This window comes from Lutjanus erythropterus, chromosome 15, assembly GCF_056507025.1.
Source record: "Lutjanus erythropterus isolate fLutEry1 chromosome 15, fLutEry1.hap2, whole genome shotgun sequence".
NCBI classification, from domain to species: Eukaryota; Metazoa; Chordata; class Actinopteri; order Lutjaniformes; family Lutjanidae; genus Lutjanus; species Lutjanus erythropterus.
The window spans coordinates 22,886,728-22,898,926 of record NC_139331.1 but is presented as its reverse complement, the minus strand read 5'-3'; the positions used below and the strand labels follow the sequence as shown (position 1 = coordinate 22,898,926).

The window sequence follows — 12,199 nt, the reverse complement described above, 5'->3', positions numbered from 1 at the left end:
AGAACCACTACAATTCGAGTAGAACCAGTATTCAATTGATTTTAAATACTAATCGCTGCAATACAGAGGGACATGTTAAATATGTTGACAGGTTACATTAAGTTCTATGGCCTATACAGAGACAAAATCAAAGCTAACTTAATGTGAAAAATTCCAATTAAAATCTTTTTAGATGGAATATCTGCAAATTCTCAACATTTCAGCCTGCTTCACAGGAAGTTTTACCCATGTTTGTGATGTAAACAAATCTTTAAAAGTCACAGAAAACATTACGGTTTAAAGGGATAGTTCAGTTTTTTGATGGGTTGGTGATATTGTGTGATTATAGTGAATCCAAACTCACCCTTTAAAATGCAGAAGTCACAGCATACAGGGTTTCAGTGGGTCCTTAAAGTCTACAATAAAAAAAATCTGAACATTAGGCCTTCAAATATCTTTTTGACAGGTCTTAAAAGTTGATCGGCTCATAAAAATCAACATTTTCGGAAAGTTTAACTTGAAAGCATTAACTTCAGTCTGACTTTTAAATGTATTTGGGGGAAAAGAACAGGAAGTCTTTCATTACATGATTTGGACTGGCAGATTGTGTTAAATGATGAATTAATATTACACTTAACATATTTTTCTGCAAGTATTAATGGGAAATCTGGTCTTTAAAAACTGAAACTTTCACTTATTGAAACCTGCAGAAACACCAAAAATAAGAAACTAACAGATCAGCGTCACGGTAGACAAGCAACTCCTATGTTCTGCACGGTAAAATGACTGTTTTCGCCAAAGAGCAGTTTCCCGTCAGAAAATTTTAAACCAGGTTTTACATACGTTTGTGATGTAAACAGGTTTAAAAGTAAAGGAAAACATTGCAGACTTCAGTTTAATTAAATCCTTTATATTGGCTTTCAATGAAATTTGTATTAGAACCTTATATTTGGTGCTGGAAAACGGTTACAAAGGAAAACAATCCTTAAAAAAAATTTAAAAGGTTAGCAGCTGACAAAGACGCTTTGAGATCAAAACTTCCAGAACTTTATTGATGCCATGTGAGCTAAACAAGAGCAGGTCTTGCCAGTAAAAACCCTTAAACTGGAAGAGAAAACAGCACACAGAGCGACCGCTGACCGGTGCCGAGACAGACGAGCTTATGTTTTTCCCCTTAAATCAATCACATCCAGCCAGAGATGAATTGCCATGGATACTGAAGACACTGGGCTCTTAAAGCAAGAGGTAAGTGAAGGCCACTGCTTGTAAACAGCTGTTTGAGTTATTTGTTTATTCAAATCGATGTACTTAAAAATAGAAACTATATTGATGTTTCAATTTGTAATTTAACTTTCCTTGTGTCCACGTCTGGATGAGAAGACATCTGTTTGTGTCGCTGTCGTCTGAAACAAACCTCGCTAATAAACAAACCGGGACGTTTGCCAATCAACTATTAACACCAGTTAATGTTTGAAGTGTGAAAGTTAACATCTGTTGGACTGAGTGACGGTGGCAAGGTCAGTCCACATTTCCCCTCTCGTGTTTTTCCCCACCAGCCTTTCTCCGAGGACTTGACTCTAGTCCTCTGCTTTGGCCTCCATCTCCTCGGCGTCGTCGTCTCCGTCCACCTCGGCATTCTCCCGCTCTAACCTCTCCAGCTGCCGGGCGAGCTCCGTCTCGTCTGTATCTGTCACCACCTTCGGCTGAAGACGAGAGTCCAGTGTTTAGTTATTTGTATCAATGCAACAGTAAAAGTGCGAACATGTCAATAATAATGCCATTAAATTATGATGAAAGTCAATATTAAGTGTTGTAATTTATGAGAAAAGGTTGTAATTTAAGAGTAAAACAACATGACAAAGTATTTCACTGAGAATATGAATGTTATATTTGTTGAATTTAACATAAGTGAAACATTTTTCAGATACAACTTATTTTTTTAGTCTCGTAAAATGACAAATACTTATTAAAATACTAAATTACTCAAAAAAATCACTAAATTAAAAATTTTTTACAGTCACATAAACCAAAAAAAAATTAAAATAAAAAGTTACCGGTAGAAGAAGCATTCAGATACTTATGTAAAAGCAGGAATGCCACACTGGGAAAATTCTCCACGACAACTAACAGTCTTGCATTCAAAGTACTGTTAGCAAAATTTTAAAACAGTAAAAGTAGTCACTGTGTAGTAAAATGGTTTCTGTCAGTGTTCTACGATAACATTATGATGTTTTGGATCAATATTAGAGGATGAGGAGGCAACTTTTACAAATTTTCCTTTAAAAGGCAGAACACATCAATCACTTTTCATGTGCGTGTTCAGTCAGTGTTGATGGTAGACGTAGTCAACTGAAGCAATAAATTCCTCGCTGTGTGATCGAGAAAGCTTCTCCTGCTTGCAGAGCCATGTTGGCAGTGCCTACATGTACCAGGATACATTGCATGCACGCTTCATACACATTACCTTGTTCCCCCACCCTAGTACATGGTTATTAACTTTGTTAGTGTGGTGACAAACATAGATTTCGCAGCAGAAATCAACTTTCTCAATCAATATGACACATCGTTTCAAGTGACTACATGTACAGCACTGACTGGACATCCACATAAAAAGTGGTGAATTTTCCCTTTACTACACATTTTTAAAAACACAGAGTACAGTGAGTGGCTTTCACTTGGTCGTACAAAGAGTCACTCACCTCCATCTGGATGTTAAAGACGCCTCTCTTCTCCTCGATCTTCTCCTTGATAGCAGCCATGGCCTGGTTGAGGACAGACAGGCCCTCTGTGCGCTCCAGGGTGGTCGTTGTCATCACGTAGCGAGGGGGAGCGATTAGGTTGATCTGCCAAGAACGAAACCGAGTCGGTCTTATTCACGCTGGATCACAGGCACTTACACAAACAGCAAGTCTCACCATTTAGTGCACGAATGTGTGGCTAAAGCAGCAATATTACCTTGATGGGCATGGCCTCTGTGGAGCAGCCCAGCCCGGCCCGCAGAGCGTCCTTCACTGCATCAATGCCCTCATACCCGTAACACGCCACTTCAATGTCTGCAGGAGGGAGAGGAAGACAATTAACAGGAATTGTGGTTAAGTAAAATAAATAAAAGGTCAAATGTTACCTTAAGAGTCTGTTGTTACCTGCTCTGATTTTGACAGCCTGTGGAGTGAGTCGCCTGTTAATGTTATCAATCAGCACGCTCCTCTCCTCCTCTGTTAAGTCCAGACCATCCAGAATGGCAGGATCTCTGCGGGAGGGAAGACGGTCACCACTTGATTTGGCCAAATAAAATGTTACCTGAAAACAGTCTTTGTGCCTTGAGACAACCACTTACGATACGGCCTGTTTGAAGACATCATAAGCTCCGTATCCTGGCCGCTTGTATTTCTCATCGAACACCCAGGCAGTGCGCTGGTACAAGCTCTCTAGCTGCTCGTCCTTACTGTACTCCAGCACCTCCGCCACGTGTCGCAGGATGCTGTACACCTGCAAACACAACAAGCGGCATCGGCTCAGTGCGTGTACTGATTCAGGTTCACACAAGCTTCAGAAAGATCATAAGACATCAATAAAAAGAAAAACCCAAGAGTACTGTAGTTTTTTAATAATCCAGAAATGTTAAAAAATGTGATACTCTTTTTGCTTTAAACTGTATTGATGATATATTTGTCATATGTGAAAGAATCACTTTTGAACAATGCTGATCACATTTCAAAAAGGAGTTATTTTTAAGAGGAACAAACATAAAAAAAAAACAAAGGAGCCTTTGGACACAGTTGGACTTACAGTTTTAGATTTGGTGAATTTGTCTTCACACTTGATGGCCTCCTCTGGTGAAACTCTTCTTTTTGATAAATCAATGTATCCTAAAAACAGAGCAGAGAAAAGATGCTGAGACTGTTTTTTATAGCATGATATTTACAAAATATTGTCACAGAGAATCTGAACAGATATAAGTCCAGAGGGAGATAACTGTCAAAGTGTTTCTGACAAGATAAGTCCTGATATGGAAATACTTCTTAATCTATACAATGGAAAATAATCAATTAATGACAATGATCAATCAGTTCAGTCTAGATTCACAAAACTCTGATTTAGGCTTCAAAAGCTGCCTGCTGTTTGTAATTACTCCATTATTACAAACCAAATACTCACATTTTGGGCTCTGGAACTAAACAGATTTGTTTTCACAGCCTGTTCATATTCAATACAGAATAATACAGGTATACACAATACATGAAACTTAATTAAAGGTTTAAGGATATTTTAGATAGTATCTGAAAATAATGACTTAATCATCTCAAAGTATGGAGTTAGTGTCTACAAAAATGAGAAACCTTACTGTCTCATTATTTTGAGATCTAATAGTAGTCTATATAGTAAATGAAAATAAAATCACCCTTAACCTGTAAGTTAAATTAATCGTTTCTGTGATCTTAACATCATTGTTTAATTTGATGCTCTTGCTGCGTTGGTATTTGACCTTTGGCCTCAAAAAATTGACAGAAGGCCAAGTGACATTGCGTGACTGTAATGCAAATTTTACCTAAATTCTGAGAAAACCAACAAAAAACAATTTAAACTAATGCAGATTAACATTCACTACCACTATGTGAAAAATTAGGGGTTAGTTAGTCAAGATAAAACAACTGGTGGCGCAGATTTTCCAATCAGGTGCCATGAACAACTGCACAAGAAGAGGGTTCGAAGAGATGATGTAATTAAATGAGAACCAGTCAGTCCTCAGGTACCTTAATGTACTAATTTACGGAAAATTACAATCCCCTTATTGTTCCACACAGATTTTTTGGTCTGCTGTTATTTATTTATTTACTTATTTACAGGATGTTTAAGTTACATGGTTCATGATTTATTTGCCAAATCTGTTTCCATTGCACTTTGTCACAACAACAGTGGTTGTTACTATCCAAGGTAATGAAGGTTTTTGCAGAACAAGGGGAAAAGATCGCCTCTCTCTTTCCAGTTTATGTTGGATTTAAGTTCAATCATATATTTTTGCTGTGGTTGGTACATTATGTCTGTTCTACCTGCAACTGTGGGACTGACAGCCAAAGAGTTTCCTACATGCAGACCTGGACCCACTGACCTCCAGCTCTAGAGGTCAGTATCCGTCCGCCTGCACTCACCCTTCTCTTTGTCTACTCGGATGACGACCACGCACTCGTTGCGGCCTATGCGGATGAGCTTGTTGATGGAGCGGATACGTCGACGTGACAGCTCACTCAGGAGGATCATGCCCTCGATGTTGTTGTACTCCAAAAGGCTGACGTAGGCGCCCATCTCGGCGATGGACCTCACGTTCACCATCACAACATCCTCCACCTCTGGGAACCGGTGCTGGTAAAATCGACAGCTGAGCCCCGGCATCGCTGAGAGAACAGAAACAAAGAGAGACGGGCATCAAATATTTGAAGCAGACATTGTTTTAACAAATCCTCCCAAACACAGACAAGCAACTCATTTTTGACACCATGATCAGTTTGAACATGAAAAGTATTTCTCAGCCTGTCAAATCAGTAGTTTAACATCAGTGAAATGGCCTCTGTTTCTGGAGGAAGTTTCTTAAGTTTGTAGTAATGTAATCAAGTTTCTATCATTAAGGCTTGAACACTATGATGTTTTTTTTAAAGAAAGTCTGTGTTACAAACTGGGTGGTAAAAGTTTGAAAGATGTGGGCATTTACATGGCAGGGAGGGTCTAACTGTAGGCCTAAACCAGAAACTAAAATTCAGACATCAGACATCTGCTGCTTTGGTTTTGATCCAACTTATGAAAGAGCAATATTAAATTGCTGAGCGCCTGTTTAAATAGGTTATGTCTACATCTTCAATATAATTTGTTATTTTTTGATAATGAGGATAACAACTAGTGTTTCCCAGCCTGGAGTTCAGGGTACCTTAAAAAGTCCCATGAGATCTATCCAAGAGGTTATAAGATAACTTAAGAAAGAAAAAAACACTGTTGTTATACAAAATAGTTTGCTTTTTCTGTTGTCTATTTCTTTTTTCTTATTTGTTGTGAAATACTTCATAATTTTACCTCTTCAAGTTGCATAAATTCTTTAAAAATGTCAAACCAACCACTCCACAGTTTATCTGGTTGTAACTCACATCCACACTGAGGCTACAGCCTGTGATAAAAGTAGATATTGCTTTGTTTTTAATGAGTCATGACAAGCTATAACGGCTGGGGACCTCTGATACTCAGGCTGCAGAAAGCAAATAATGCATCAGCTCATTGGACACAATGGCAGGATCTCCATGGTGATTTTACTGAGAAATCCTCTGTAGACACATTTTCTGATTATGAGCTGTTGCTAAAATACAACTGACTTGGATATAAAATGTTTAGTATTAACTGACTGTCACTTTACTTTCACCAAATCACAAATTCAGTCAAATTAGGTAAAGGTTAATTGGGCCCACTTTGAAAAAAAAAAATGTAAAAAAGAAGGCGAAGGAACTTAGCAGCTCTGCGATAAATCCAATCTTCATGAAGGTTAAGTGGTTGAGTTTCGTTGAAACTGTTTTAGAGGTGTTAATTAATCAGCTTATCTTCATGAAATAAGACAAACAAGATTGTCAACGAGGGGAGACTTCATTCACCACTTCCTCCAGTACAGCAACAAAACAGTGGAATACTAACCCTACAAATATAAGTGCATTCTGTTTTAAAATAATGTTAAAAGATGATTAAAAAGACAGTCATGTTGTCATTTGGTAATGCTTCTCTGAATGTCCTACAAGTGTATTCATGTATTATATGAATGTAGTTTTTTTTTTCTTTTTACATAGTATGTCCATCGTCCAGGGACAACAGGTATCAATTATCACTATGCTATATCTGGTAAAACACATTTATTGAACAGTTTAAAATACAGCGAATGAATGAATGAAAATGAATACATGTGTGGACATTATTGGAGGATTTAACGTGTTGTGGTGCTGTTAAATTGTACTACACTATACTGAGAGATGTTGCTTATATTCAGTCTCCTCTCAAAGGTATACATATAGTGGACAGAATAGTAGAAACACCCCTCATATATTTAGCTTAGATTTAGATTGAACAAATCCATCTGAATGACATCTGTGTGGTTTTTCCACCTCAGCAGATACAATGACTGAGTTTAGCCAGGAAACTATTCCCAAAATAACTGCAGGAAGATAAAGCTGTGTTAGCTGAGCTGGCAGGGTGGACACTGGTGGTTTAATTTCACATTTTTGACCATGAATGGGATGATGCAATGCAGACAAATGAGAAAACCCTAATGTTTCAGAAACGAACGAAAACTGATACGAACAAAAACAAGCGTAAACCCACTTACAATAACTGTAACTCATTAACAACCACGATAGCAAGTAATGAAGTTAAACACCAAAATACGAGACTTTATTTTAGAACAACAGGCACTTTATTATCCGTTAGCTTCCTAGCTAATAACCCGGTTTCCAACTCACATGCGGCACATGCACTAGTGACCAGGCAAGGCTAGCACTTAGCTTAGCTAGCTAGCAGCCCAGTGTGTTCACCCCTCCCCGGTGTTAAACATCTTCTTTATCAATAAAAACTCACCTGTGTCATATGGTTACAGATCGATGCACTGGAAAGGTCTGTACTGGAAGTGTTTAAATGTCCGGTTATACCCTCTTCGGATGTTTTTAAAATGAAGAACTGGGGCCCGCTAGCTCACATTCATGGGTGTGCTAATTTCGCGACCCGGAAAAGATCGTCAGAGCCTTTCGACACGCGCATGCGCGCAACGCACTGAACGCAGTCACATGACCAGAGGCCAGCTGATCATCACGGACGAGAGTCGGACAAGATCACGACCATCAGCCCGATCTGTGCTGCTAATCCTGCAGGAAAAACAACGAAATTACAATTAAAAGCAAAGGATAATAGAATAGAATAAAAGCTAAAGATTCAGTTTTAATTTAAGTTAACAGAAAGCCGCAATTATCGACCAAAGGACGAGAAGATGTCTGGAAAAGACAGGATCGACATATTCCCCTCCAGAATGTAAGCAGCTTGTTTGCTAGCTAGTTGCTAACCCACTGTAGCTGCTTAGCCAGCTATTAAAACGCTGTTTTGTTGGCTTATTGCTTTCATATGTCTCAGATTGATCATTTCCTGCTCTTATCTGCTGGTTAATCTTACATGAAGGGATCACGTGCTTGATTCAAACCCAAATATAGTTTATATCAGTGCCAGGTTACTGTGTAAAAGAGGAAGAGTCCTTCTGTTATCATGTGATGTTTCTAATATGATCCCAGTGTGAGCTGTCAGTCTGAGATGGTGTCTGAAACATTCTCACCTCCAGACAGACAAAAACCCTCATTTTAACATTTTTTTAAATATCTGCTGAGCAGTGGAGTTTGATGTGTTGTTTGACAGGTCTAATCATTTTACCCAACTGAGTCAGTCAGGGCAACTTATTTGAAGCTTTGTGGGAGAGACATTTAAATCCTAGACATGGGCTGTGTTTTTGACTTATGAAGACTTAAGTCACAGTTTTTAGATGCAAATATCAGTGAGCTGGGATATGGAATCAGATGTGTGATTCCCACCCAGGCCACCCCTTATATTCAAGGGAAATATGTGAGTTCATCTACATTAGACAAAAACTGGCTGCCTGTTAAGGGATTATAATAGACAAAACTGGAAAAAAAAGACCCAGACACCTGGGAAATTGTTGTTTCAGCAGCATTGAAAAAGTGGCTGTCATCTGTTCACAAGCTCTGTAAATTTTTGAATCTCGTATACATGCCAGTACATCATTACAGATGTGTTTATGTTGTTTGTTTGTGCAGGGCTCAGACCATCATGAAGGCTCGGCTTAAAGGGGCTCAGACCGGCCGCAACCTGCTGAAGAAGAAATCTGACGCCCTCTCCATGCGCTTCCGTCAGATCCTCCGCAAAATTATCGAAGTCAGTTGAAAAATATCGACGGCTGCATTTATTTCTTGAATAACTCCAAATGGTTTTCTAAACGTGGACTTTACTTTCTTACCTGTTTTCTTTAGACTAAGACTAAGATGGGGGAGGTGATGAGGGAGGCGGCCTTCTCTCTGGCTGAAGCCAAATTCACAGCTGGTGACTTCAGGTAGGAACCAGAGGACGATCATGTGACGTTATGTTGTGTTTGATGCATCTGTAATTCACATCTGTAATTCTGTCCACAGCACAACTGTAATCCAGAATGTCAACAAAGCCCAAGTGAAGGTCCGAGCCAAGAAAGACAACGTAGCAGGTCAGCCTAAAAAAATATATCATCTGTTTACTTTTTAGAATCACTGCTGATGAAAAAAAACCTCTTATATGTGTGTTTTTCTCTTTTTTTTCAGGTGTCACCCTTCCAGTTTTTGAGCACTACCAAGAAGGCGGGGACAGTAAGTCATCATGTTTAGATGAAATGAGTTTTTAGGACTGACAGCAGTGAGTCCTCTCCTCACCCTCGCTGTGTCTTTCAGGTTATGAGCTGACTGGTCTGGCCAGAGGAGGAGAGCAGCTCTCCAGGTTGAAGAGGAACTACGCCAGAGCTGTGGAGCTGCTGGTGGAGCTGGCCTCCTTACAGGTAGGGGGTGCTGTTACAAACATGCTAAGGCTCATTCAGCTGACTTTGATTATTTATCAGGCAGAATTTTCAGGTATTTGTACTTTACCTATTGTACTTTATACTCTACTTTTATTTGACATTTATACTTAAAGGTTCCTATTTTCCCATGTTTTTCAGAAGCAAAACTAAGTTACAATATAATCCCTCCTGGCAAATGTCTGCTTGTTTTTGCCACTGACAGACTCAAATCGTTATCACAAGTGTTTTGACAAGATTATGGAAAGGGTGCATACAGAGAGAGGCCGTTTTGTGAAAGAGTAAGATCCTATTTGTTTAACCAGAAACAGCGGTTTTATTGCTCCTGCCAAACTCTCAAACAGTAATTTTATCACCATAAAACACACTTCATTCTCACAAAACACATGTAATGCAGTGAATTAAGGGTTTATTTTGGCCAAGCCAGATTTGGTGATTGTTGAAGCAATGGAAAGACAAACTAAGACAGTTTTGTTGAGTGTTATTTTGTTTCTGTCGAGTATGAACGAAGTGTGTTTATGATGATGAAATTACTCTTTGGAGTTTGGTGGCTTTGACGAGTGATGAAATGGCTGTTTCTGGCTACACAAAAAGCATCTTACTCCTTAAAAAAAGGTCTGTCTCTGTAGTGACTCTTTCCACCATGTTTATAGACACTTAACAATTTTAGCCTGTCAGTGGAAAAAACAATGACTACTAGTGGACTACTTTGAGGCTGCACCGTTACCCATAAGGAGTACATTGCAGCCTGTTTTGCAGAGCTCTTGCTCAATATTGGACCTGTTTCAAAAACTGTTGTCCCCATTAGTCACTTAGTCACAAAAATATGAGAAAAGTGGTTGAAAAATACCAAAGTTGCCATTTAACAGACTGAGACTACATATAGTCTCATCAGATTATGACTACTTTTGAATTATGAACCCGAATGTGTTTTTTAATATAATTATAGTCAAAATCACCACAAATTTTCTGTATTTCGATTAAAAAAAAAGATTGAGAAATTTTGACACATTTCCCCCCACATTCTGTCTGCAGACATCTTTTGTCACTCTGGACGAAGCCATCAAGATTACCAACCGCCGTGTGAACGCTATTGAACACGGTAAGTTCACATTATAGTCGCCTTTTTCTCAAAGGACTTAAGACAAAGACTGTTGTTGTAGCTCATTTTTATCCCATTTTTCAGTGATTATTCCCCGGATTGATCGCACCCTCACCTACATCATCACAGAACTGGACGAGAGAGAACGAGAGGAGTTCTACAGGTGAAATACTAAATCTGGCTTATTTTTACCTTTTAATTTAAAACCTTTTTCTAATTAAGTTTTTATCCAATTAGCCGTGAGATTAAAGGGGTAACTTTATTTTTTGAAGTGGGGGCTGCTCTCTTTAAACTCACCAAAGTCTATTCTGTAATTTTACCTTTCAGAACACCGGAATCACTCATCTCCTGCTGCCTTGATCTGTTACTTTGTTCGTGTTATTGTGTGACTTTGGTGTTTTAAATGGTTAGTTTGGACTCACCAAAGTCACACAATAACACAAACTAACCGAATGAGGCAACAGTAGACGAGTGACTCCTGTGTTAAGCAAGGTAAAATGACTGTTTTTGCCAAAGGACTCTGGCAGCTTTTGAGAGAGAGATACTTGTCTTGTATAACAGCGGTTTTCCATCAGAAAAATCTGTCTGATGGCAAGGAAAAGTAGTGAAAAATACCTAAACTATCCCTTTAAGTGCCTTGCTTATAGGTTCAGCAATTACCTCTGTTGCAGCTGTCTACATTTACATCATTATACAAGCCCATGCCACCTAACTGTTATCATTAAAACACTGTAAATATTTCCTCTGCTAGGCTAAAGAAGATCCAGGAGAAGAAGAAGCAGCTTAGGGAAAAGACAGAACTGGAGATCGCCGCCCGCCTGGCTAAGCTGGGTCCTATAGCGGAGCCTGCCAACATGCTGACGGAGGAGACGGATGAAGACCTGCTGTTTGAGTGAACTGCTCTAAAGGCAGACAGTCACCAACTTCACCCAATCATCCTATTTATTCTGTGCCTCTCAGGCCACATCTATGTCTTCTCACGCAAAGTTGTTTTTTGTGTACTTGTACGTGATGATTTGTTCTGTTGTTTCAGTGCTGGACGGTTCTGTGCGTGTGCAGATCTGTCACTGTACAGAGCCAAAGTGTCGTCACACTTGGCTGTCACTTCACTATGATAAAATAATCTATATAAATGAATATAAATATGTTTACACATGGTTTGCGAGTGAAATTACAGAAGCATTCCAGGTGGCAGATGAACCTGTAGATATTTCAGTTCCCTCACAACATTTCGAGCCGTTGCATGCTGTAAAGCTTAAGGTGGTTGTAGATGTCAGAGTGTGTGAGTCTGTGTTGTGGAGGCCCGTCCCGCTGCTGACCTCATATCACGGGGTTGTTGTTACCTCATTTGAGGTTGTTTCCCATTGTACCAGGATCCCCTGTATAAACCCTGCTGTAAAACTTGGTGTGCAAGTCAACGAAGCCCAACACGTCACCCAAATAAAGATGTTCATATTCAACCGTTGCCTGTTATTTCTTAGTAAGATTAGAGCTGTTTC

The 12,199-nt window shown here is 39.2% G+C and overlaps 2 protein-coding genes across 2 annotated transcripts; one reads left to right on the top strand and one right to left on the bottom strand.

Moving 5' to 3' along the window:
- Positions 1 to 1,003: 1,003 nt before the first annotated feature.
- Positions 1,004 to 7,731, bottom strand: eif2s1b (eukaryotic translation initiation factor 2, subunit 1 alpha b). Its single transcript, XM_084737956.1, has 8 exons — positions 7,579 to 7,731; positions 5,130 to 5,372; positions 3,769 to 3,848; positions 3,317 to 3,468; positions 3,123 to 3,229; positions 2,935 to 3,032; positions 2,679 to 2,822; positions 1,004 to 1,682 (listed from the first exon to the last, which is right to left on the bottom strand). The coding sequence occupies exons 2-8, from the start codon at positions 5,368 to 5,370 to the stop codon at positions 1,557 to 1,559; spliced, it is 948 nt and encodes a 315-aa protein (XP_084594082.1). The 5' UTR covers positions 5,371 to 5,372; positions 7,579 to 7,731; the 3' UTR covers positions 1,004 to 1,556.
- Positions 7,732 to 7,806: 75 nt separating this feature from the next.
- Positions 7,807 to 11,681, top strand: atp6v1d (ATPase H+ transporting V1 subunit D). The gene is made up of 9 exons (XM_084737957.1): positions 7,807 to 8,025; positions 8,817 to 8,934; positions 9,030 to 9,109; positions 9,189 to 9,256; positions 9,351 to 9,395; positions 9,477 to 9,580; positions 10,634 to 10,700; positions 10,785 to 10,863; positions 11,452 to 11,681. Exons 1-9 carry the CDS (start codon positions 7,985 to 7,987, stop codon positions 11,594 to 11,596), a joined length of 747 nt encoding a protein of 248 aa, XP_084594083.1. The 5' UTR covers positions 7,807 to 7,984; the 3' UTR covers positions 11,597 to 11,681.
- The last annotated feature ends 518 nt before the right edge of the window (positions 11,682 to 12,199 follow it).